Source organism: Adiantum capillus-veneris, chromosome 30 (genome assembly GCF_014529385.1).
Source record: "Adiantum capillus-veneris isolate H3 chromosome 30, ASM1452938v2, whole genome shotgun sequence".
In the NCBI taxonomy this organism is placed as follows: Eukaryota; Viridiplantae; Streptophyta; class Polypodiopsida; order Polypodiales; family Pteridaceae; genus Adiantum; species Adiantum capillus-veneris.
In genome coordinates this window covers 2,290,936-2,318,131 of record NC_140960.1, presented here as the reverse complement: position 1 = coordinate 2,318,131, position 27,196 = coordinate 2,290,936, and the positions used below count along the sequence as shown (strand labels likewise).

Below are 27,196 nucleotides of genomic sequence, written 5' to 3'. Positions count from 1 at the left end.
TGAGCAGCAATATCTTCATTTTTTCCTTTCTGTAATAAATCATTCTCCACAGATATGAGGGGCTGTGGGTGTATAACTTGCTGATCTCAGACCAGCCTTCATGCAGCTTAATGGTGTACCACCAACACGCAACACTGACTCCTCACAACAGACCTCACCTCGTGTTCCATTGGCGAAGGGAAAGTGGTTTGCAGACTGACTGAAACAATTGGAAGGGAAGCAGCCATGGAATTGATGTCACATGCCATTTCAAATGGGTGACAAATTGGGTTAAGAATGTGAGCAATGTGAACTTGAAAGGTTTGACTGCCCAGGTGTACAATTAAGTAGGAATCTTGAACAGACTCTCACAAGCAAGTTGGTTCAAAAAGAAGCACAATGCACCTGAATAACAACGTTGAAACAACTTCATCTTCAAGCATTCAATAATCAGGGCCAATTGAGTGATGGTCCACATCTTCCTTTATCCATACAAAGAAAGGGTCATGCACTGCTTGCTCGACCAGTAGGAAGTTTAACTAAATAGTGAGTTACACCTTCATGGACAGGCATGCATGCAATGCTAAGAAAGGAGATGCTGTAGAACACCTAAAAAAGCCCATGTAGAACTCGATGGCTGTTAGCTGAAAACCAACCAAGAGAAGACGTATCGTGCACCTCTGCTTTAAGTGCAAGTACACAGTTATGAGGGGCCTGGCTAAAACAGCTCCAAGGATCCCCATAAATTAACTGACAAAGGCATGCAAACAAATTTCTCACAAGGTGATACAAGAAAAGTGTACATTGCTTGTTAAGCTTGATACTTTCCAAAATTCAAGCAAGTATGAAAAAGCATGTATCCACACGGCATTAGATACTCAGTACCGAAGGTTTAAAAAACTTACACAATGGAAAATTCCAAGGTGAAAAAATCAGGACTGCTCCAAGGGGTTCAGCAACTATTGATCCAGATCCAGGCTGAGCTACAAGTGGTATAGATACCTGCATGCCATCAGGTGCAGGATTTCAGAGCACAAAGGAAAGAAGTTACTTCTTAAGCTTATTCTCATCATAAAACAATCACGGGTGAAAACAAAGGTAGCTCAAGGTATTTACACTTTTACATACCCAAAACAATCTACTCAAGCAAACGGGGCAATGCCCTACATCTAAGAGCTATAGAGCAAGACAACACTTCCTAAGCCTGTCTTCAATACTGAACGTTTACAAGGGCTCAAATCTACAAAATTCCTTACATAACCCACATCTACAAACAAATAACCATTTACAATGTTTAATTTTCACAATTGTAGACAAACTGCTAATATTTCCTTTTCCGAGGCGTTGCATTTCTTTTGAAAATTTCTTTGCCACTATATCAGTATTTGAGTGATAAACAGGTCACCTTGCGTGGTTTCATCCATTTCTTCAGGTTATTCCTCATCAGATCACAGGAATTTAAGACAGCTCCCATCTGCAACCAACAGCAAGAACAATAGCGCGGATAGAATTAAGTACATGGGACGGGGAGCGGTTTCAAGAGGAAAATGGAGCAGGACAGCCTAGGACTAAGAACTTGGGAAAGAGTCGAAATGACAATGAAAGAAAACAAAACTCTTGACATTGCTTTTAACTACACACATTCTACTTCAAGTGAGCACATTATCAGCACCAAATAGCAGATTTATAAATGCAAAATACGACTATTACTGTTTGGCATCTGTCTAGATTCGTCCACATGGCCCTGGTATCTCACAAAGCGAGGTTATAGGAGTGAGGGCTCTAAATTTGTCCACATGGTCTTGGTATTTCCCACAAAGTAGTGATAGGTATGTGGCTGTGCTTGGTCAAGTGAGGTAGATATTTGCCCATCTTGGGCCTGTGGAGCCATGTTAGTGTCACCATATTATGATAGTGATGTGTGTGAACACACTTAGGACAGCCAAGGCATTTCTTCCCCTCTCCAGGCGGCAACCAGCCCTAACCTGGCACTTTGCCAACTATTGTTCACGCACCCATAGTCTAGGTTGCTCCTGGTCCCCGGCCGCCCGAGTTTGGGGCAGGCCGCCCACTTTTGTCCAGGTGCCCACATATATTTCCATATTTCATTTTTCTCATGGGTCGTGGGGATTTTTATCAAGCCTTGCCCTACCGCCCCTTGGGCGCCTATTTATGGGGCCAGGGGGGTACCCACTTCCATACACATCTGATTCGTATTGGGTCTTCTGCTCTGGTAGTCAGTGGGGGGCTGATCGCCACCTCTTCACCATCTCTGGCGTTTGTGTCTACTGTCTCTCTCTCCCCCCTCTCTCACGCTTCTGCACACGTGCACTCTCACATGGTATCAGCAGCTTCGGCTTTCCATGGCCTAGGACAGCGCTTCATCAACATCAGGTACCCCTCCCAAGAAGGAGATCAGCTTGCATTTTTGGATCAGCCAAGGCAGCGTTTTTGCAACTGGAGCCAGATCTGCCATCGTTTTTTACATAGCCAGGCAAGCGCAGAAACGGGAGCCATTTCTGTCGCAAAGGACCTCACCTCAACCTATGTTTTTTGCAAGAAACATCAGATCCGCTGACTTCCCTACTAGCGCTACCATTTCTGGACTTCTTTTCGCAAAAAACCCCTCCGGATCCATTTGCGTTTTGACCTTCATCTGCGTTTTTGGGTTTTCAGCCCATTTTCGGCGGTTTTATTGGTCACTTTGTGTCATTGACACCTTCCACAAGTTGCTGGGCACCTCTGGTACCCATCAAGCCTTTGTTTTTTCAGCAAACAAAAGGTTTTTGGTGCCAAAAAGTGCAGCAAAAGTGGGCTGAAAATTGACCTGCGTTTTTGCAGCAGGAGGGCAGAGCTCATCTTCTAGACCCCGGATCTCCCCACCACCTACCCGGCTTTGCATCTGGTGCATTGCCGGCGAGATCCTCTCTGTCTTCATCAAATTTCAGCCATTAACCCTTGCTGTTTTCTCTGTTTTGCAGCCCATCTGGGGCAGTGACTGATTCACCACCCTTCCCATACTCCTCTACACCGCTCTAGACCATGCCGGGAGCGTACGAGCACGCTGAAAATCGCTGGACAGCAGCGTTTTCATCACCTCACAGTTGTGTTTTTGGGTGGACATCAGCCACATGGCTTGTGTTTTTCATAGAGGATGAAGTTACCTCCTGCCAAGACACCATCTGATGGTGGTCCGTGTGGTCTCTCTCAGTGACTGCTGCAGTACACGGTATCTTCGACATCGGCTTGATCATCTACGAGCGTACGATCCTTGGGAGATCCATTCATTCCAGCCATCATTTGGCGGTTGCGCACTTCAGAGGGGGTGGTGACTTGTGATTTGCTATGGACACACCTATGCACTCATCAGAGGAGTTCACATGAGATATGGCCATTATCATGGCATATGGGATTCTCACATTCCCAAAGAAGACACCATCTTTGGTGGACAAAGACTTACCACTTGACCTCGACATGTCATATCACTTGCTTACACACGAGCATCTACATGGACTTAGGTAGAGGATCTTGGGTCTCTTCTTGGACAGGTTCATTGCTTGTATCTACAGACTAGAGTGGGACTTCAGTGCTTTGGACTCTCTTGGAGAGTTTACCCGCGAGATGCGGGAGATCAGGCATCCCGCGACTACATCCGGAGTCACATGGAGCTTGACTTAGATGGTAGTGCAGTTGCTCTTCTACACTCCTGATCATTTGGATTGCTACCTTCAGAGTTGCTTACACTCATCTCGGTAACCTTACAGCAAACTCGTCCCCCGACTTGGGTAGTAGGTCACTCCCAGCTCATTTACATTGAGAGCCACACCGAGTTGCGGTTTGGTGGCGTTGTTGGCGCGGATTTTGTTTTGGTTGACACCGGAGGATTGGAGGTAGGAGATACAGGCAAGACTGCACAGACAAATTTGTCTAGCCTTTCCTCTTCTCAAAGGATCTTCACAGCGCAGACTTCTTAGTCTTGCTTCTCCACTTCTACAGGATGATCATGGTGCAGACACCTTAGTCTGACCACCTCTTGGGTCTCTTCTTGGACAGGTTCATTGCTTGTATCTACAGACTAGAGTGGGACTTGAGTGCTTTGGACTCTCTTAGAGAGTTTACCTGCGAGATGCGGGAGATCAGGCATCCCGCAACTACATCCGGAGTCACATGGAGCTTGACTTAGATGGTAGTGCAGTTGCTCTTCTACACTCCTGATCATTTGGATTGCTACCTTCAGAGTTGCTTACACTCATCTCGGTAACCTTACAGCAAACTCGTCCCCCGACCTGGGTAGTAGGTCACTCCCAGCTCATTTACATTGAGAACCACACCGAGTTGCGGTTTGGTGGCGTTGTTGGCGTGGATTTTGTTTTGGTTGACACCGGAGGATTGGAGGCAGGAGATACAGGCAAGACGGCACAGACAAATTTGTCTAGCCTTTCCTCTTCTCAAAGGATCTTCACAGCGCAGACTTCTTAGTCTTGCTTCTCCACTTCTACAGGATGATCACGGGGCAGACAGCTTAGTCTGACCACCTCTTCTTAGAGGCCCTTCACAGCGCAGACTGTTGAGTCTGGCTTACCCCTCATCTTGGATTACCCTACTTACTGACAGGACACCATCCGATGGTGGTCCGTGCGGTCTCTCAGTGACTGCTGCAGCTTACAGTAGCTTCTACAGTGCACACTATTTAGTCTGGCTTTCCTTGATTCGAAGGAGTTTACGACACAAATTGCTACATCTTGCCTTCTTGGAGTTTTACACGGCTTAGCCACCTGGCCACACTCGATTGCAGGTTCATGCATTGACAAGCTTCCGATTGACAACTCCTGGGCTTCTCCATTTTCTCCAGACAGTTTGACTAAAGACACCACAAATCCTATCAGGCAAGACACGTGCAGGTCTATTGGCACTTCTTTTACGACAAGGAGTTGTTTTCACACTCAATTCGGGACCTTCACGTAGTATCTTCACATTGTATCGGCGAAGTATAGCAGTTTGCTACAATGCTCGTGACGGCATCTTTCCACGGAGATTTCCTTGCGGTTGGGACACCCCAGACTGCTGAAGACATCACAACAGACATCTTCATCATTTGCCTCACATCTTCGGCTTCACGCGGTTTGTTCAGCATCAGGTGTAAAGAGGGGGTGTTAGACTTACACCACTCTGCCGCTTCACAGGTCTAGGACATACTTGTATGGTTAGTATGTCTCCGGGCTGGCCACCCATAGTCTAGGTTGCTCCTGGTCCCCAGCCGCCCACTTTTGTTCGAGCACCCACATATATTTTCATATTTCATTTTTTTGTTGGGTCGTGGGGATTTTTATCAGGCCTTGCCCTACCTCCCCTTGGGCACCTATTTATAGGGCCAGGTGGTACCCACTTCCACACACATCTATTTGAATTGGGTCTTCTGCTCTGGTAGTCAGTGGGGGGTTGATCGCCCCCTCTTCACCCTCTCTGGCGTTTGCTCTCTCTCTCTCTCTCTCTCTCTCTCTCTCTCTCTCTCTCTCTCTCTCTCTCTCTCTCTCTCTCTCTCTCTCTCTCTCTATCTTCCGCACGCGCGCATCTCACATCCTAGGCGCTCCTTTTGTTGTTCATTATCAAGTCAATTCAGATTGGTGCATCAAATCAGCTCCAGAAGTGCTCCATCTTGAAGAGTCGCCATGACGGTAATCTCTCTTAGGTCCAGTTGGTTCATGCTTTGAGGTAAATCATCTATTGTACATTCTATTTAGGCAATGGCAAGCAAATTCCCCTCCAGCCATGGTGTGTGAGAGGGTTGGTTGGGACCCCATTCGTTTGTCTTCTTCTTCTTCTTCTTCTTCTTCTTCTTCTCTCTCTCTCTCTCTCTCTCTCTCTCTCTCTCTCTCTCTCTCTCTCTCTCTCTCTCTCTCTCTCTCTCTCTCTCTCTCTCTCTCATTCATTCAACTCTCCTCGTCGGATATATCTTTAAGGTCTCTTGGGATACTTTACTACGACGTTAAAACAATGTTCTTCTCTGGTGTATGTGTTAAAGTTTAGGCATCTTAAGTGAACTGCCCAATGTGATCCCATTATTTAGTTTGGCTTTTAGGTATTTATTTTACTTATTTGTTGAAGTCTTGGGTAGGGCAATTTACTAGGCTTGCTATATAAGCAACCCCTTGCCTCCATAGTATACACATTCAGTTTTCCATTGCCAAGGTTGATTGGTTCAGGAGACTCTCTCTCTCTCTCTCTCTCTCTCTCTCTCTCTCTCTCTCTCTCTCTCTCTCTCTCTCTCTCTCTCTCTCTCTCTCTCTCTCTCTCTCTCTCTCTCTCTCCGCTTCCGCATCGTCGACTTTGACATGGTATCAGAGCTGTGTGCTCCTTGAAGGCCTTGGCGTGGAGGAGCAAAGAGAAGAAGAACCCTTGCTGGTCCTCGGCATCACATGCAGCCCACAGCGTTTTAAAACGCTGGGCGTTTTGCTCATGCAGCGGCGCCGGACCCCCTCTCTGCTCCTGTGCGTTTTAGAACGCAGCCTTGCGACGCAGTCTTCCACCCCTTGATCCACAGCATGCTTCCGATTCCTAGGGCAAAACCCTATTCGAAGGAACTTCCGTTCCTTATTCCAAATCCTCGCGAGCCAAGGTTCTCACCTTTGGATCTCACGTTCCAGACTCACGGCATGGCATCCCAGCAACTCTTTTTCGACTTTGTTTCCAGAGTCCTCATCCTGCAAAACAACTCTGTTTTCCGGACATGGAGTCCTTATCTTGGGAATTTCAAATTATGTATCACATCTCGAGAGTCTACCACTCTCGTATCCGTGGATCTACTTCCCAAACTCGGGTACGAAACCCTTGGGCTGATCTGGCTCTAGTTCCTCAAAGCCTTTTTCTCCTTCAAAAGCTCATGCCTTTCTCTGCTCCTACTCCCTCACCAAGAGGAAGTACACCTGCAAACAAACACTCAGAGATCACAACATGAAAATCGTTACCTTCAAAGTCTCAACGCTCAAAATGCAACTCGGTTCTTCAAAATCAAATCCTCGGACGAGATCTCTACATAGAAAATCCTCTCTTCCAATCCTACACACAGAAGAGGTGTGTTCTTGGGTTTCTTCTCGTAAATCAGCCCCGTCTACGACGTTTGTTGGCTGAAAACAAAGAAAAACCAGCACCTTGTCACGATAGTAACACGCTCCGCAGGCACTTCTTCACGAGGGAACACGCGCATTGGGTCCTAGTGTCACAAGACGGGGACCACGTGCCAATACAAAAGAACAGACTGAACAGACTTTTAGCACTTCAATGACAATTGAATTGAGAGAGAGAGAGAGAGAGAGAGAGAGAGAGAGAGAGAGAGAGACGACATGAGACACGGAGTGGTGGAATTCCACCCCAGAGAGTATTGGCCCCAAACCTTGGCGCCCCTTTCGGTATTTCTTTATATTGCATCAACACAATACAAGCCGGTACTCCAGACTCTGCACCTTCTTCAGGAAGCATGCCAAAGAATGAGCCCTAACCTCATATTTAAAGGCCCTTGGCCTGAAAAGCAGTTACACTGAAAAGCCTTCAGAACTCAAAAGCTTTTGGTCCAAAAGCAATGCCAAAAAGCTGCCAACGTAAATCACGGAATTCCGTACAACTGCCAGTGCAAAACGTGGAAATCCGTATTGCTTGCCACGTCAACACTAATGTGATTTTCAAAAATTGCCACGTCATCAATTGTGGGTCTTGCTTTATTTTAATCTTTGTCACTTGGGGCCCCATCGGACGAGGTCCCCATAAGTTGGTAGGACTTCTTCTTTTGTTACTTGTTCTTCTTAGGGTTTAGGTCCCTCGGCCAGCATCTGCAAGTTGCAAGGTGGAACCAAACGTAAAATATTGTATGTATTCGGTACGTAAGGTGCGCAGTCCTATATGGATTGAGGTTTAAGGTACGTAAAAATACGCACTATTGGTAAAAAAAACTCCTAAAAATTAGGAAAAACATTTGAAATTTCACAAAAGAAGCCTACAAACATATAAACTATCAATCTATATGGCTAAATGAAACGGCCTACATGATTAAACATCAATCAAGTGACCTACCATGGTCCATGATACGAACATGGGACACAATACCAGATTTCAGTAATAGTATGACAGACTCGATACCATAATCTTGAAAGCAACATAGCATTGTAAGGTAAGAGACAATGTACATCAATGATCATACAAGAGTGAAGATCCAAAGATTGACTAATGATGATCAAAATACTGCAAATACAAAACTCAACACTACAATCATCCCGGCATGAAAATAGCATATCAATCATGACCAATGAGAATGACATAGCAATCATGACCAATGTCTGATGCCAACTACAAAAGCTCATAAACTAGCAAGGTGCAAATGCAAAAAGTTAAAACTAATACATAGCCTGAATAATACTAGGAAAAACCCAATGGAGTCCTCAGTCAAGAGACTCAAGTCTCTCTCTCTCCCAAGACAAGACATTGCCCTCGTCGTCGTACTCTGGCTCCACAACCATAGACACCCTCCATGTGACAAGACATTGCCCTCGTCGTCGTACTCTGGCTCCACAACCATAGACACCTATGGCTGATCTGCAACATCCTCAAGATCCTCCTCCTCTGTGGCGTGAATGAGACGAACAGCCTCATTTGCACGGCCTCGTGCTTTGCAGACAAGAAGCTTTCCTTGGCGAATGCTCTCACGTCGTGCAATAACTGGATCTGGAACTCGCTCTAGGAGTGGAATGTTGTATGCCCGTGCTCGCGATCTGGCCACACGCCGATCCACACTCTCCAACTCTCTATGAAGTAGTCGAAGAATCTCTTCCTGCTCATCTCTCGTCTGCTGCTCAATGTTCTCTATAGTGGGATCAGGCACCATCTTAACCTGCGTGGGATCTACCTGCTCATAGAAAAAACCGAACGTACGTTACAAAGAGTTTGATCATATCAACATAGAGTAAAATCGACGAGTTAACAAAACCACATAATTAATATTACCTGCTTTGGTGTCCCCAAAGCATGGTAGACTCGCACAAGCTTCATGTTGGCTCTACAATAAACCAACCTCTCTAGTTGTGCAATGCTTAGCCTATTGCGTATTTTGGTATGGATCAATGAGTAGGCACTCCAGTTGCCCTCACAAGCACCCGCAGAGCAATCCTTCAATTGGGAAATTACAATGATTTAGGGTTTAGTATTTACCTGCAAAAGTGGCAATGGTTTAGTTTTAATATTTACCTACGAAAGTAGGCGTAATGCAAGATCCGTAAGCTTTGGAAGACCCCATCTCCCATAGCTCTGCCACCAAGTCAAAGGAAACTTGGTGGCCTCCTGTCTCAGTGCCACTGGCCGCACAAAGGAAGGGCCTAAGCTGTTGATGAAGCTCCTCATCTCAGCATCAATCTTCAGTTGTGTGTCCTCGTCATACCTCAACGAGATTTATGAATCGCGCAGTGCATGCAAATCTCTATCATGGAATAGTTCTGGCTTTTTGTAGAGAGGATGGAGACATGCAGCCATTCCATGTATAGGACGGCTCATGAACGTCCACCGACTCTCCACAATAGCCAGTATGTCATCTCGTCTGCACACAGCCATCAAAAAAGAATCATCTCAGTGTAGCAGCTCCGAGCTACCTAAAAAAAAACAATTGCCAACAATTGTCAATGATCCAATCAAGGAAACGTACCGCTGTTGAGACAAAGAAGGACACTCTGCAATGTGGCTCTTCATCTGCAAGAAGAGATGGTAAACCAGCCCCAGTGTGGACCCCTCCATATCCGTGACACGGAACAACACGTGAACAGTCTGCAAAGCCACTGTGAGAGACTGCACCTCTGTCCAAAAGCTCTCATCAAGAACATGCCTCTGGATATACTTAGTGTTCTCCTGCTAAGAATTGTGCATGTCTCTCCATTTGGGATCCACCACTGTTTGCATTAGGGAATCCCTTAGCTTGAAGAGCCTACGGAGCACCAAATACATATAGGCAAACCTGGTTTTTGAAGGCCGTACCATATCCAACTGGCTGTGGCTCCTGAAGATGGCAAGTGCTTGGTGCTTCTTGCGGAAGAAAGTGGAGATCTTTGTTGCATCAGACACAATAGGCAGCACCCAAGGGAGTTTCCCTATCCCCTCCATGAGTAAATCAAGGCAATGCAACACATGGGGTCCAAACTATGGATGGAAACTCTGTTGAAATCAAGTCACCCATTGCTTTGCAATTTGATGCATTATCAGTGACAACCTGTACCACATTCTCTACGCCAACGTCTTTAATGGCCTGCCGAATGTGCGTGTAAAGGAACTGACCTGTGATATGTTCCCCTGCATCCACGGCTCGCAAAAAATAAGTGCCAAGGCAAGATGACACAAGTGTTGATGATGTGTCGTCGACGTATGTCACTCCAACCATCTGAAATGATTGCGCACCCAAATGGTTTCCATCCTGCCTTCACTGGAACCAAAGCCCTGTCAATCAAAGCCTTTTGCTCATCAAGCATTGTCGTGCGCATTTTCTTGTACTCTAAGCCAGTCCATGTATCTGTGGGACCAACCTGAGCAATAGCCTTCACCATCCTTTTCCATTGGTCAGTCCTCAATACATTGAAGGAGATGTTGCACTCAATAAGAGTGCGAGCAATCTCTATCTCCGCCACCTTTTGTCGCTCCTTGATCCAAGATTGAGTATGCACACGCGAGGGCAAGGTGAACTGTCGAGGCCCTGTGACATCCTCCGTATCATTAACATCCTCAGAAAACACATCCTCAACATCTTGCATGACATGAGCCCTCTTCCTGTTAGACTGAGCCTGTGCACTAGGTTCACTACTTCCCACCGTTTGATCTTGAGTATCCGTGTCCCCAAGGTCTCCGAGAAGGGCATCATGAAGAGCATCTTGTGTAGATTGTTTTCCCCTACCTTTGTTTCCTCCTGCCATTGCTGGAAATTTTTCTGCAATCAGCTGATCTTTTACACCAGGCGGCACCTTCTTGCATGCTCCACAATTGGCTGCACATCCTATTCCCGTCAAGTGCTTGACGACACGAGTGACCGCGCTGGTCTTCTGCATCCCATAGTACTTGCATTGCCAATGTCATGTACCTGATCCGGATTGCCCTGGAGTCTTCACAATCTCGATGACATTAGTGTGAATGTTCCAGAGGGGGTTGGCTTCGCGACGCATGGTGTTTTCTTCGCAAGAAAGGCGCTCACAGACCTACTCTGCAACTTTTATAGAAACGCACAACTCTCTGTAGTGAATACAAAGAGTTTTGCCCAAAAACTAAAACGCTACCCTATCGTACCATCGGACGCCGCATGCGCTGCCAAATTTTATTTTATTTTAAATATTGCACCGTACGGATGCAATCCATATGGTACATATCCATATTGTACGGACGTACCATACGGATGTCATCCGTACGTACGTACGGTACAACCTTGGCAAGTTGACTACATTCTTCAAGGCTTTGACACGTCAACAGTTTGTTACATCTCCCCTTCTTGAAAGAGAGTAATCGTCCGCAATTACAGCATATCTGCAAAACAACTCACGTTAGCTCAAAAAAAAATTCCGAGGGTCATTCCGAGGGACAATCAATTTGCTCTTTTTGTTCAAGAGTTAGCTTCTCCTTTCGGCTCTTTTGACCAAGGAGTTAGCTTCTCCTTTCGTCCAGATCGGAACTCTTGATATTCCGACGTAGTAAAATTAGCCATCACACCTAGACCGTACTGATCTTCCACGGGTGTCTTGATGCACTAAAATTACATACCCAAGCAATCTCATCCAATTAGGAATATTCAGTGGTTGGCACATCACAATGCAACACAAATGCTCACAACAAGACACAACAAACAGCGCCGTTGAGCACTCCCCCGAGACAAACGGCTTGCGGTATGAAGCTACTCAACGACTACCTCGTCACTCCCCCCGCAAATAACCTAAAAAGGTCTGGGCCATGAGCTCAGAGGACTGTACAACCAAACGCTCCCCAGACCGCAGTCTGTGTCGCTTCGAGGTTCAAGCATACAACCAAACGCTCCTCAGGCATCGGCCTGCATCGTTCGGAGGTTTTCTAGCATACAACAGAACGCTCCCCAGACATCGGCTTGCGTCGTTCCGAGGTTTTCAAACATACAACGAAACGCTCCCCAGGCATCGGCTTGCATCGTTCCGAGGTTCAAACAATACCAAAACAGTATTTCTCACTTCTCCACCCGGGAGTAAAATCACCAATCAATGAAACCAGTATTAAAACCAAAGTCAAACAATTCAAATGGGCACCAAGACAGGTTCAAAACAGATACCATCCATTTCAAACAAATTTCAAACAAGATCACCAATCAAGTTCTCAAACCAAATTCAAACTTAAAAAGCAATCTCGACATCGATCGAGCTTGAAAAGTCAACTGACTTTCCATCTTGAAACCTGCACCAAAAAATAGGGTTAGGTTCTTTCCATAAGGTCGTAGCCGACCACAATATGGTCCATAAGCTCTTGGACACGCAGTGTTCCTTTGGCGGCGATGGTAGTCCGAAAACATAGCGATCACACTAGACCTCCAAGGTTATCAACAAGAGACACCTGCTAAGAGACGTCTAACGACTGCAAGTTGTAATCTATTAGGGTTTCCGTGGCAAGCATTTCAAGATACCCCACTCTGCCAGAAGCTGCCAGAACCAAATAACTTCGGACAAATTTTTATTTTTTTTCTTGAAAGCTTGCCACGTCCTTGGAGTGTGCGGCTTGGTAGCTATAGAGATCAACATCTGCATGGCACTGGCTATGAGAAAAACAGCAGCTTGAAACAAATCTTGGATCCTTCTCTTACAAGTGATCTTTATGGCTTATGCCTTGTAAGACATGAGCGATGAAGATGGGAGTGCGCCCGATGCGCGATGAAGTAAGGGTGGGAGTGGTTAATAAGTTCGGGGTCAGAGCACGAACCTTCTTCAAATAAAATTCCAATAGCCTTTGGAAGCGCCGGTTTGCTCTATCTGCTCTTTGGTGGGACCGGTATGCTTTCAGAAAAGCACACGTCTGATGCTCTGATACCACTGTCACAAGACAGGGACCACATGCCAATAGAAAAGAGCAGACTGAACAGACTTTTAGCACTTCAATAATAACTGAACTGAGAGAGAGAGAGAGAGAGAGAGAGACGACACGCGACATGGAGTGGCGGAATTCCACCCCAGAGAGTATTGGCCCCAAACCTTGGTGCCCCTTTCGGTATTTCTTTATATTGCATCAACACAATACAAGCCGGTAATCCAGACTCTGCACCTTCTCCAAGAAGCACGCCAAAGAATAAGCCCTAACCTCATATTTAAAGGCCCTTGGTCTGAAAAGCAGTTACAGTGAAAAGCCTTTAAAACTCAAAAGCTTTCGGTCCAAAAGCAATGCCAAAAAGCTGCCAGCGTAAATCACGGAATTCCGTACAACTGCCAACGCAAGACGTGGAAATTCGTATGGCCTACCACGTTAGCATTGTCCGCGTGATTTTCGAAAACTGCCACATCATCAGCTACGGTCCTGCTTTATTTTAATTCTTTACGTCACTTCGGGCCCCATCGAACGGAGTCCCCATTAGTTGGTAGGACTTCTTCTTCTGTTACTTGTTCTTCTTAGGGTTTAGGCCCCTCGGCCGGCACCTATAAGTTGGCTCCATTCTCCAAGGCTTTGATACGTCAGCAGTTTGTGACACCTGGCGACATCTTGTACACTTGGGGAAGCCATTGGCATCACCGGCAACGTCTTCTTTGTGGCTGAAATTTGCAGCAACATCCCTCCTTGCGAAAACTGGTCTTCCCTCTAGGAGAGGGCGTGTGATACTTTTATAACTCCTTGGCCACAACAAAGATAGCAGAGCACTATTGCCTGCGTAGAGATCGCGACTTTTTTTTTTTCTTTTTTCTTTTTCTTTTTTTTGCGTTGTTCTACCAGAGAGAGAGAGAGAGAGAGAGAGAGAGAGAGAGAGAGAGAGAGAGAGAGAGAGAGAGAGAGAGAGAGAGAGAATGCTGACTGATCTGTTGCCTTATTTATCAGATGGCTGCCCACTTATTAAGTGGGCGGCCGGCATATTTTAAAAATAGTTTGAATCTCCTCAAAAACTCAATAAAACCTTATAAGTTGAAAACAATGCTTTCACAGCACTCCCCAGGCGTCCTTGGATGCAATCACACGCACAGTTGCAATGCAGACATAGACTTCCTCGCGGGAAAGCATTTGCTTTCCCAAAAAGCAACCCGCTTTCTCAGAAAGCATCCGTTTTCCCTCAAAGTTTCCTTTGAACCCATCTTCATCCAAGTGCTTGCTTTTCCTTGTGCACAATTCTAACACAGTTCGGAATTTCCTCTCGACTATGGGTATCCCCTTTCCGATGCACCCGTCACCCACCTTGTGACGCATCAAGAATACCCATCACCTAGTCCTTTCCTACCGAACATACGGTACAATCTCCTTCACGATGCTCTATGTCACCCATCCTATGACGAATCATAGATGTCCGTTCCGGGATGGTCGAATACTTCTTCCCAATGCTCCTTGTCACTTATCCGATGTGATGCATTAGAAGTACCCGTTCTTGGTGGCCTTACAAATATTCCTCTTCACAATGCTCTTGTCATTACTCTGAATGACGCACTAGAAATATCTGTACTCAGATGTCTATAGTGAGAAAAACCCTCTCACTTAAAATTCCAATAATTCATTTAGAATTATTTTTCTGTCAGATAAAGGCAATTTAGCAACATCTTTCTCACTTATAAACAGTTCTCCTCAACTGTAGAGGTCCAACTGAACTGCCAGGGAGAAATCGGAAAGATTCCAAATCTTGCTCAATGGCAAGTTGAGCTGGTCCTTTCTCAAAAGAGAACTTAAAAATTTAAATTAAACAAAAATTTAATAATTCAATACTTACTTTACCGGTTTATGTCATTCCTTTAGTATCTTGAGGATATCCTTCACCAATCATCAAACTTACGAGCCATGTAAGAACTCGTCATTCGCGTCTTTCCAACAGATCGGAAGTTTCCTCATTCGAGAATCTGTTAACTCAATTCCACCTTCTCAATCCGAGAAGAATAATCCTCCTAGAAATCAATCTAGGTATCTGTCCTTGTGCATAATCCTGCGTTGTTAGTCCAGAGGGTATCAAACATCTTGTGTCCTCCCACATTGGGAATGCGCAAATCATAGAGCATTAATGTCGATGTCTTTCTTTTACAAACAAAGTCTATGATCACATTAAAGAAGGTTCTTGTTTCGGGCCGTCGCTAAACATAGGCAGATAGTGCCAATCCGAAGATTCCTTGTGCATTGTCGGACGTCTTTCCACGTTTTTCCTCCAGCGGGTTGTTACCACCTGCAATGTTTTCTTTACGCCTACTTGCGTCTATTCCTTGCAGAAATCATCAAGAATTTTTCACTTAGCGAGCATCTAGGACTGCTCACAAAATCTTAGGTAGATAAAAATTCTAGCTATACCATTCTGTGAACATAAGTTCAAACTCGGTCCACTTAAACGGTTGGCGAATTATACTCTTACGAACATAATAGTTCGAATTTATTCAAGCAGCATATAAATGCTACTTGACATGCTCACGGAGAAACATATACCGCAACCAAAAGTTGCTACTGTAATGGTAAAAGCACATAGTGTACTCAATGATCAACGACCATCATTAAACCTCTTCTCCGTAGAGAAACTCAAATTCCTTCTACCGAACACATCTCAAATAGAGATTCTCATGGCAGAATATCCTTGCGCGCAAAAAGGCGCTCAACAGAGTATAACAAACTCCCATCCAGTTCATTGGTATAGCTCTGCATCTTCGTGTGTTATCCATGTACCCGAAAGTGTACATAATACTCATGCTGTGTTAAGAGTCGGAGCTTTTATGAACTCGGAAGATTTCCTTCCTTTCGTAAAATCCTTAGAGCGAAGACGCTCAACCTGACGATTCCTTCGCTCGATCTTAGAGCAAAACCCGCTTATCAAATAAACTAGGATTTCAATCCTTGGATTCCTCGAGCACAGGTCGTAGCCGTCGCTTATTCCTTCCTTCGTAATGTGAGTGTTCATTCACTTGTGCGAAAAGCACTACCATATCTTCCCTTACCAGGTAGGGGATGTAGACTTAAAGAGTACTCAAGCTTAATGAAAGCTTTTTGTTGCTTGAAAGCTCGGAATGGTTCCTTCATAATTTCCTACCCGCAGTAGTAGGTAATCTGTTCGAGAATTACCGGATACCAGACCAATCATGGATCTTCCGGATGGGTAAGCAAAGCAATTCATCGCATAAAACAATGTTCCGACTCAACCCTACTCTCATAAACACTCGAGAGTGATCAGTCCTGGTTAGACATAAGCATTCCTTGTACGAAAAAGAAAACGCACTTTGTAATTTCCCCAAAGAAGTAGCTTCGATTAAAGATCTAGTCTCTCACTTAAAGTTTGAGGGTCTTCTATTCAAAATCTTAGGAGTTCGTTTGAATTCATGTACTTCAAAACTTTCTCCGGTTAGCAACATATCCTTGGAGGAGAGAGAACAAAAATTTGATGTTTCTGTGTTCAATGGTTCCCGTCCCACTACGAGAATTAGATTCTATGCACACTAAGGTGTACACTTTCAGCTTGTATTGCTTACTCCACCATCCGCTGCAAAGTATCTTGCGGATGTGTCTACAAAATTCGGGCAAAAGTCTTTCGTTGAACTTCTTTATGGTTTCTTCCTTAGAGGGGTTCAAGAATGGAGCCACCTTGGCAAGAGTGAACCAATACCTGTTCACATAATCCATGACTCACTCGTGCTCCTATCGGGCAAACTGATGCCAATCTTCTTTGATACCTTCTTCAAAGCATAGAGAAAAAAATTTGTCAAGAAATTCAGCCTTGAATTGAATCCAAGTCTTGTTGTAAGTTCCTTGCAGAGCTTTGGTATACCACCAAGTACTTGCAATCCCCTTTGAGGTGTTTGGCATGCCTCACCTTTGACGCTTCTGAGAAATTGCCATTTGCAAAGGCAACTTCAAACTGTTGAATTAAAGTGGTAGCTTTTGGGACATCTTTCCTTCATCAAAAGTATCAAACTTGATTGGAGTGTTCCTAGGTCTAGAGACCTCCTTCATATCCTTCCCAGAATGACGGGATTTCTTGGCTATGGTTCTAGATTGATGTTCATCGATATTTTCTGAATTCTGAAGGATCTTGAGCATTCCACTCCTTGGATTCTCTAGGTTCTTGAGCATCATGCCCTTGTCGCCTTCTAAGAGAATTCCAAGTCTTGTGTCGATTTCTTGCAGAGAGGAAAAATTTCCCAACTCTGCGAGCTTTTTCCAACAGGACTTAGGGTTCCGCCTACTAACTTCTCTCTTGGCTTGTCTTGGCTTCTAAGACTTGATGGTTCCTGGAAGCCTCAGCTTCCAATTCCTAGGGCAAAACCCTATTCGAAGGAACTTCCGTTCCTTATTCCAAATCCTCGAGAACCAAGGTTCTCGCCTTTGGATCTCACCTTCAAGACTCAAAGCATGGCATTCCTACAACTCTTTTTCGACTCTGTTTCCAGAGTCCTCTTCCAGCAAAACAACTCTGCTTTCTCGGACACGGAATCCTTCCCTTGGGAATTTCAACTTCCGGATCACATCTCAAGAGTCTACCACTCTCGTATCCGTGAATCTACTTCCCAAACTCGGGTACGAAACCCTTGGGCTTATCTGGCTCTAGTTCCTCAGAGCGCTTTTCTCCTTCAGAGGCTCATGCCTTTCTCTGCTCCTACTCCCTCGCGAAGAGGAAGTACACCTGCAAACAAACACTCAGAGATCATAACATGAAAATCGTTACCTTCAAAGTCTCGACGCTCGAAACGCAACTCCGTTCTCAAAAAGCAATTCCTCGAAAGAGATCTCTACATAGAAAATCCTCTCTTCCAATCCTACGCACAAAGAGGTGTGTTCTCAGGTCCCTTCTCGTAAATCAGCCTCGTCTACGACATTTGTGGGCTGAAAACAGAGAAAAACAGCAGCTTGTCGCGATAGTACCACACTCTATAGGCACTTCTTCACGAGGGAACTCGCGCACTAGGTCCTGGCGACATCTGGTACACTTGGGGCAGCCATGGGCATCACCAGCAACGTCTTCTTTGCGGCTGAAATCTGCAGCAGCATCCCTCCTTGCGAAAATTGGTCTTCCCTCTAGGAGAGGGCATGTGATGCTTATATAGCTCCCTGGCCACGGCAAAGATAGCAGAGCACTATTGCCCGCGTAGAGATCGCGGCTGTTTTTTTTTTCCTTTTTTCTTTTTTTTTCCAATGTCCTGCCAGAGAGAGAGAGAGAGAGCGCTGACTAATCTGTTGCCTTATTTATCAAATGGCTGCCCACTTATTAAGTGGGCGGCCGGTGTATTTTAAAAATAGTCTGAATCTGCTCAAAAACTCAATAAAACCTTATAAGTTGAAAACAATGCTTTCACAGCACCTCCCATGCGTCCCTGGATGCAATCACATGCACAGTTGCAATGCAAACATAGACTTCCTCGTGGGAAAGCATCTGCTTTCCCAAAAAGCAACCCGCTTTCTCAAAAAGCATTTGTTTTTCCTCAAAGTTTCCTTTGAACCCATCTTCATCCAAGTGCTTGCTTTTCCTTGTGTACAATTCTAACACAGTTCGGAATTTCCTCTCGACCCTTTCCAATGCACCCGTCACCCACCTTGTGACGCATCAGGAATACCCATCACCTAGTCCTTTCCTACCGAACTTACGGTACAATCTCCTTTGCGATGCTCTATGTCACCCATCCTATGATGCATCATGGTCAAATACTTCTTCCCGATGCTCCTTGTCACTCATTCGATGTGACGCATTAGAAGTACCCGTTCTTGGTGGCCTTACAAATATTCTGTTCACAATGCTCTTGTCATTACTCTGAATGACGCACTAGAAATATCTGTACTCAGATGTCTCCAGTAGAAAAAACCCTCTAACTTAAAATTCCAATAATTCATTTAGAATTATTTTTCTTGGTTTCCAAAGCGAGAAAACCCTCTCACTTATGAATCCAATAATTCATTTAGAATTATTTTTCTGTCAGATAAAGCCAATTTAGCAGCAGTGTGGCTTTGTGGCCAATTACGGATGTTGTGGAGCGGCATGGGAGGTGTGTACAAGGTCCGCCGAAGGGCATCAAAAGGATACAGATCGACTTTCGACAGTCGGCCCGCAAGAGGGCCATTGGAGCACGACAGTTTTGGAGCAGTTTTGGGAGCGGGATTGTGTGGAGCCTTGATTTGTTCGAGGGCTCCTACACGAAGATTGTGCGGCTTGGGAGCAATAACCCCCTGAAGCTTTCAGAGAGGGTTAACCGACTTGTGTGCGGCGCGGTGCAGAGGAGCGGATTGACATTGGCTTGGATGGAACTCTTAGCCCTTGTTATGCACAGTTTATTGTGGAGCTTTGGATTTGTTCAAGGCCTACCACAGGGCAAACGTGCAAAGCGGCTATCGGTGACAGAGTTTTGGATTTCAGAGAGAGATAGCAGATTGGGTGAAGCCCATTGCGTATGGAGTTCCCTTTGCGGTGGAATTGAATTGGCTTGGATCTTTTACGGCTTGGTCTATATGGCCATTTTTTGGAATGCGAGAAGGTACCCGATTACCAAATCTTGCAACTTCAAAATGGCCTCCCCTTGCTCGAGCACCCGCGACAACATCGACCAAAACCAACCAAAAGCTATGGATAACGGATCGTCAACCATCCATTTAGCGGCCTATGCATCGGCACAGTTCTCAAGAAACCCGACAATTTGCTTGGCTTGAGTTTGTAAAGTCAAGCAAATGGCGGAGTTCGCTAGAGGATGGCAGCAAAGGACAATTGGACAAGGATGGCAGTACCAGTACTCAATTAGCTCCCTCGGTACCCGGGAGGTACAACCACTGTCATGATTGTGATTCGACACTTTGTTTGGCTCAGGAGTTTGAAGCCAAAGGTAAAAGCCGGAACTCACAGATAGACACGGATAAAGGCAAGCTGGACAGAGATTACGGTAATAAAGATACGGCAGAGGAGATCAGCATGGCACTCGTGGCGGCGGCCACAACGACCTCGACATCCAATTTCTAGTCAAATGACAGGTGTCACCACTAGCTTTAGCCAGAGAGAGGCTTGTGAGTGGCAGAGGGGCAAGCACTGCTCCCTATACTTTATTTGGACCCTTGTCTTGGAGTTCAAGTTATTGGTGTTTGGACCCGTAGGTCAAAGTTCAATGCACATGCATCTGGCAGGGTGTCACGTGCACATCTAACCCTATGTGCATGTGGACAAGCTAGTTCAGGTCCAGGGTTCAGGTCAGCTTAGCAAGTACTCTGACACCTTTGTGAGCCTGTGCGTAGGCCGTGCATGTCCAGGCACTTAAGAGTAGTTGCATATCCTCTGGTTGCACACAGCATGATCATCAGCATTCTAGTCATTACCCATCATGAGTATTTTACAGTGCATAGAACCCATTTTCCCTATTTTATCCATTTGTCACTTAATATTAATAAGTGACTTTGTTGGGAAACTGGGTAGGGCAATTTTGCCAAGACACTATATAAGAAAACTAGCGCTAGCACTTTTTGGCAGAAGAGGCAGCAAAAGTTCACCAACTTACACTGCATCTTCTCAGCAAGACCGGCAGGTGACCTAGCATTTCCAGCCAACAGCAAATCAAGACCAACGTTTTGGTAGCAAATCAGGCCTAGCGTTTTCAGATTTACCACATCAGCCCTCGCGTTTTGCAGATTACAGATTCAGCCTAGCGTTTTTGCATCTTGCATCAGCGTTTCGCAAATTCCCGGCGACAGTTCAGCCCCTAGCATCAACGTTTTCAGTTTTTAGTACTTAGACAGCACATCTCGCCCCTGGCCTCACAGATCTCACCTAACCGCAGCAGTTCCTCTCTGCACGGTCAGATCAGCCAGCCTTTTCAGATTCATCCTGCTCTACGCAGATTTTAGCATCTGCGTTTTCAGCGCATCGTCGCCGCGTCGTCGCCATCGCCGTCCTCGCCGACACACTGTCAGAATTCAACAGTCAACAAACTTGCAGATTTCAACCTCTAGCGTTTTCAGATTTCAGCCCGTCTCGCCGTCATCATCTTCCATTGCATCTAGACTATTGTACCAGATTTGTGCAATCAATAGCATAGACCTCTCTCGCCATAGAGAGGAGGGCCCTTAGAGGAGGGTTTGACAACCGTCTCGTGTCGTATTCTTCTCTCTCTCTCAGTCTCAGCACCTTCATTCACAATGTCATTCACTTTGTTTGTGATCATTTGCACTCTCTCACCAAAGGAACGAAAGGCTCTCCCTTCCGTAAGTAAAAGGAACCCTTGAGCACAGTTCGGAGCACTCATCTTGAGCAAAGTTCAACATTCACTTCCGTTGCACTTTACATTGGTATCAAAGCTTTGACAGTGTTCTCTATCACTCAAGGAAAGAACCACAATAAATTTTTTGCTTGTTGCGGTCACACGTAACCCAAGTCCTCTGAAGAGTGAGAGGTAACCCAAGAAAAAAGGGCTTGTCCGGCCTCCCCTTGTTCCTCTTTTCACTCATTGAGAGCGGACCGTGCACTTAGCGGCCGGCCAATCGACGTGAGGTGGGAAAAAGCAACCTTGGTGTGAGCGCAAGGCCGCCAAGGGGTGCGCCCGCAGGGAAGAGTCGCGCTCAAGTAAGAGAAAAGCCTTCTCTAACACAGATTGCAAGCTAAAGAAAGACCTCAAGAACCTCAAGGACTCAAGAACCTCAAGAACCCAAGAACCCAAGTTGCTCGTGAACTTAAGTACCCAAGATCTCAGTGTATGGTCATCACCCGAAGCGAAATGGATACTTTGCGTGGAGGTTGTGAGCATGGAGGTAGCGAAGAAGAATTTTCCCCACCAGAAGGTTTTCCCGACCCTCCCCCTTCCCCCTCTACACCAAGGGTTGCACCAAATCCTATGGAGGCTTTGGTCAAGACGATGATGGGCATGATGCTACAACAAGAGGCGCAACTCGCCACCTTGGATTGCGAGCGTGATCAAGTGCGCTTAGCGGCCGAAGAAAGAAAGGCAGCCTTGGATCGTGAGCGCGAAGAAAGAAAGGCAGCCTTGGATCGCGAGCGCGAAGAAGACGAGCGGCCTTGGAGCTAGAGCGTGAGCCGCAAAGAGACCAACACATGCAAGAGTTGGTCCTACAAGTACTCCCCTCGAAGCCCGAGCCGGTCAAAGATGTTGATAGTTCATCAGGTAGCACAAGCAGAGATTCGAACTCCAACAACCCCGTCACTCAAAAGTTGACGTTCAGTAAGTATGACGATAAGATGGATGCTACTATTATTCATTCTTGGTTGCATCAATTTAATGCTTACTTTGCAACAACTAAGAAAACAAGAAATAGCAAGATTTTGACGACAGCCACGTACCTTGCCGGTGATGCCATTAATTGGTACCACGCATGGCAAGAGGCACAGTTGACCGCGCACCTAGAGGAAGCCGAAGAAGGTGCGTCGCTTTCTTTCAATTGGACCAACTTCCAAGACAAGCTCAAGGCGCGGTTTATGCCACCCCAGTACCTAGCACGGTTGAAAGACGATTGGCACGGTCTCAAGCAAAATGGTATGCTAGTTATGTCTTTCTCTAATCGTGTTTTGTAGTTGGGCACTCAATTACGCAAATTGGATGATGAGCGCAAAGAGGCATTCCTTTATGGATTGGACGAGTATATCAAGTATGATGTCGAAGTACTTGATCCAATAGATCTCAACAAGGCCCGTAGCGATTGCTCTCGCGCAAGAGATGAAGCACAATAAGGGAAAGCCTAAGGAGAACAAGTCTTCTCAAAGTACCTGTCACGAGGACGTAGCAACTACTAACCTTAGTTGTTGGTTTCTTTCCAATAATTTTTGTTTTATTTTTGAGACCCTCTTCTTGAAGTAGCAAACGGTCGGACATTGTATGGCCAATGTGAACAGTAGTTTCACCCGCAGATGGGTAGTGGTCGGCACTGGAATTCGTATGGTAAGAGGATGTCTAGGCTCAGAGCAAGATCATATAGGTCCCCCCGTCGCACTTAGCAAGTTGGTGGATACTAGGAATTGAACTCAATAAAGGCATAAAGTCAAGGTGGGACTACCAACAGAAAGTATCCGATAGTTGGGCCACATTGCACTTTTGGATACGGTCCGAATGAGGATAGATGGTCAGATGACCAGTGGGAGCCCAACGGAATCATCTCCTAAAATTTAGGGAACTGCTATTTTGGTACGTGAAATGTGTTCGCATCATTATCTTTGATATGACGAGGGGAACATTTTATTACTCTGCTGCAAAGTCAACTGATGCACCAGTTGAGAGATTTTTAAGCAGGAATCCCAATGCGGAGAAATTGCATGTATGAGTGCCAAGTGGCACTTTTTGGTCAATTTACCAAGTTTGGGAGAAGAGAACTCGTAATTGACTCTTTGGAGCAGTTTTGGAGTCTGATAACTGTGATTTTCAGCCATTTCTCTCCATTTATGAGCTTCCCATGACTTTATCTTGGACCAAGGAGCTCATTTTCAGCATTGGAAGGCATCAGATGCGTGTTTACAGGGCTGTTTTTCTGCGTTTTCAGCGATACGCAAGTTTTGGCAACCATGGAAATCTTCCCCTTTTGCATCTATTTGTTCACAGATGCATTACAGGTCAAGGGCAGCAGAGGCGGCGCTCGATTTATGCTGAGGGGATGCTTCATTGAGAACCTGTCACAAGTTAAGAGCTATGGAGTGCTTTCTTTCCCTCCCATGTACAGTGTGGTGCTAGGAGTGATGCCCTGCACGCTACACACTACTCTCTCTCTCCCCTACGTGCAGTTATGTGATGCCCCACAAGAGGGCTTTTCATTTGATTGATGTACAACTGTGCGGGTTCATGCTTTTGTGCTGAGGCAAGAGCCTCCTTGAGGAGGAACAGGGGTAGCTAACTGCTACTCCAGAGCAGGCACCGGTGAGGGTCATAACCTCACCGTACAGGTGTGTTTTCAGCGCTGTGTATGCGCTGTAAATTGACTGTTTTTCAGCCATACTGACACCAGAACCATTGGGAATAGTGTCCCACTAGCAGAGGACAGTTAGGGGACTGTTTGGGGCTGAAAACAGGGCAAAAACCAGTAAATACAGCGTGCTGAATTTACTGTTTTTGGGCAGGAATCTAAGGGTTTATGCCAGTGGAAGTGAGTTCCAGCAGGGGAATTGGTTTCGCGCAAGTTTTGGGGTTGTAATGCTACCGAAATTTGGCCAAATCAAGTGGTATCTAGTTGGATATAGACAAAGGATTCCCAGGACTCTACTTCGTAAATTTACCCTCTCAAAGTATAAAGAAATACCGAAAGGGGCGCCAATTTTGGGGCCTACAGGTTGTCAGCATCTGCTCGGGGCATTCTAGCTTCCGAGCCACGCTATATTTACTGTTTTTGGGCAGGAATCAAAGGGTTTATGCCAGTGGAAGTGAGTTCCAACAGGGGAATTGGTTTCGCGCAAGTTTTGGGGTTGTAATGCTGCCGAAATTTGGCCAAATCAAGTGGTATCTAGTTGGATATAGACAAAGGATTCCCAGGACTCTACTTCGTAAATTTACCCTCTCAAAGTATAAAGAAATACCGAAAGGGGCGCCAATTTTGGGGCCTACAGGTTGTCGGCGTCTGCTCGGGGCATTCTAGCTTCCGAGCCGTGTGTGTGTTCAAGTGTTAATTCTCGTCACAGGTTCTCTTTGCAAAGTGCTCTGTGTGTGTGTCTAAAGTAAAGAATTTCGGGTGAAAGCCGACGCCTACCGCCCCACCACGGGCCGGTTTCAGTACCTCTCAGACTCCTAAGAACCCACATAACGGTAAGAACGGTAAGAATGGTAAGAACGGTAACTCTTCTAGCTAATCTTCCTCTAATCCTTCAGAAAAGAACTCACAAAATAAATCTAAGGGTAAAGCTAAAACACGTGCTAAACCTAAGCTAACCTCGGATGAAAAAGACGCAAAAGGAATTATAGGAGGATACATAACAGCAAAAGAACAAGTCATTTACGCTAAGGAAGGTCGTTGCTATCAATGTCACGTCAAGGGTCACAATAAAGCAGCTTGTCCTAAGACAGCCCCACCTAAAGAACCCAGAGCACCAACAGCTACCACGAGCACTTTAATGAACCAAACTGAGTCTCCACATGTTTCTAACACACACATTGATGAGTCTCTCTTTAAATGTTATTGTCATGTGAAGGGTCAGCATTTTGTCATATTGTTTGATTCAAGCAATATGCATGATGTGATTGGTGCCTCTTGCAGAGAGAGCCCGCCTAGAGGTTAGCCAGACAACTCCTCTCGAGGTGTCGGGCTTTGCTCTTGTATGGACTCTCTCATCACGCAAGAGTGCCTTGATGTGTTATTCAATGTTCAAAAAGCTCCCTTCCGCAAAAAATTTCCCGTGTCTCCTCTCTCAGGATGTGATATGATTTTGGACATTAGATGGTTTCCTGAGCATAACCCTCTCATTGATTGGGCGGACAATACTCTCACTCTAAATGCCAAAAGTGACTCTCCCATGATCATTCATGGTGAGGATGGTGAACATTCTTTGCCTCTCATTTCTCATGAGCAGGCAAAGCGTGAATTACGAAGAGGAGCACAAGCGGCATTCATCTATGCCTCTCCAGTTACCCAAAGCATTCAGGCTCCCTACCGTTTGAACAAGACTCAGGAAGGAGTTAGAGCAACAACTCACAGAGTTGGTAGCCAGAGGATTTATACGTCCTAGTGTAAGTTCTTCTACTGCTCCTATTTTGTTTGTTCGCAAGAAGGATGGTTCGTCTCGTTTGTGTGTTGATTACAAGTTATTGAACAAGATGACCGTCGAGAACAAGTTTCCGATGCCTCGCATTGAGTATATCCTCGATAGACTCAATGGGGCAAAGGTTTTCAATAAGGTCAATCTCAAAAGTGGATACCATCAGGTAAGGGTAGTCAAAGGCGGCATCTACAAGACCGCTTTTCGCACATAGCGAGGGCAATGGGAGTACGTGGTCATGCCTTTTGAATTGACAAGTGCCATGGGTACATTTAATCGTCTCATGGTAAGCCGTTTTGGCGATATGGTTTACGTATGTGTGTTTATTTTTCTAGATGACATTCTCGTTTTTTATACATCGTGGGAACAACATGAAAAGGATGTAGAAAGGGTATTAATCCGTTTAGATGAGTGTCGGTTGTACATTGCAGCTAAGAAATCTGAGTTTTTTCTCACTGAAGTTACTTATATGAGTTATATCATTTCTATAGAAGGCGTCAAGTTAGCCCCCGCGAAGGTGGAACGAGTACGTAATTGGGATTTGCCCAAAACTGCATATGATGTGCTTTCTTTTTTTGGTTTATGTCAAGCATATAATTCGCACATAGAGAATTTTGCACGCATTGCCGCACCCATGACAGATGTTTTGAAAGGGGTAAAGACTCGCCGACAGCGCGTGGATTTGTCCGAGGCAGCCATTGAGGCTTTCGCAGCTCTGAAGGTTGCGGTGACAGAAGCGCCATGTCTTATCCTTGCCTCTTGGAATGACCCCTTTGAGGTATGGACGGATGCGAGCAATGTTGCCATAGACGCTGTGCTTCAGCAACATGGCCGTCCAGTTGCATTCCTTAGTCGGAAGCTCAATAGTGCAGAAAAGAACTATTCAGTTTACAATGAAGAACTTTTGTCTATCATTTACTCTCTTAAGCATTGGAAGCATTTTCTGTAAGGTAGAGAGTTCACAGTTCGCACAGATCACCAAGCCCTCAAGTGGCTCCATTCTATACCTAGTGCACATTGGTGTGATCGCCAAGCATGGTACTCACAATTTTTTGAGCAATTTGGAGGTTTGATTGAGTATGTACCTGGTAAAGCTAAACGAGTTGCAGATGCCTTAAGTCGCAAAGGACAGATCCTGTTCTTGGGTCAAGATCCACAATTTCTCTTCAAGGTGTGCCTTTCGACAGCATGAAGAACCAGTACGCAGACTCCGAGTTTGGTAAGCAATGGTTGTAGGCTCTTGCTTCCCAAGGGCCTAACAACTATCTCATTCGTGATGGTTTGTTGTATTTTCGTCACCGTCTATGTGTGTTGCCCTCTCTCAGGACAACCATACTGCACGATGCACATGACTCTCATGGGTGGGCACAGGAGAATGAACACCACTCTAGA

The 27,196-nt window shown here is 45.6% G+C and overlaps 2 protein-coding genes across 3 annotated transcripts in view; both read right to left on the bottom strand.

Moving 5' to 3' along the window:
• Positions 1-27,196, bottom strand: part of LOC147417438 (aldehyde dehydrogenase family 3 member I1, chloroplastic-like) — a 62,800-nt gene that overhangs the window by 18,873 nt on the left and 16,731 nt on the right. Inside the window, exons 2-3 of one of the 2 annotated variants that reach the window (XM_086506638.1) lie at positions 1,385-1,453; positions 885-981 (exon numbers count right to left, since the gene is read on the bottom strand). In XM_086506638.1, the coding sequence (XP_086362764.1) occupies positions 885-981; positions 1,385-1,453 (166 nt within the window). The remainder of the gene's footprint in view (positions 1-884; positions 982-1,384; positions 1,454-27,196) is intronic. The other variant, XM_086506639.1, reaches the window with a different exon arrangement.
• On the bottom strand, positions 9,117-11,046 carry LOC147417439 (uncharacterized). Its single transcript, XM_086506640.1, has one exon. It carries the CDS (start codon positions 11,043-11,045, stop codon positions 10,248-10,250), a length of 798 nt encoding a protein of 265 aa, XP_086362766.1. The 5' UTR covers position 11,046; the 3' UTR covers positions 9,117-10,247.

Excerpts from the sequence above, each read along its gene's own strand:
- LOC147417439 (XM_086506640.1), bottom strand. The coding sequence starts at position 11,045 with ATGCAGAAGACCAGCGCGGTCACTCGTGTCGTCAAGCACTTGACGGGA.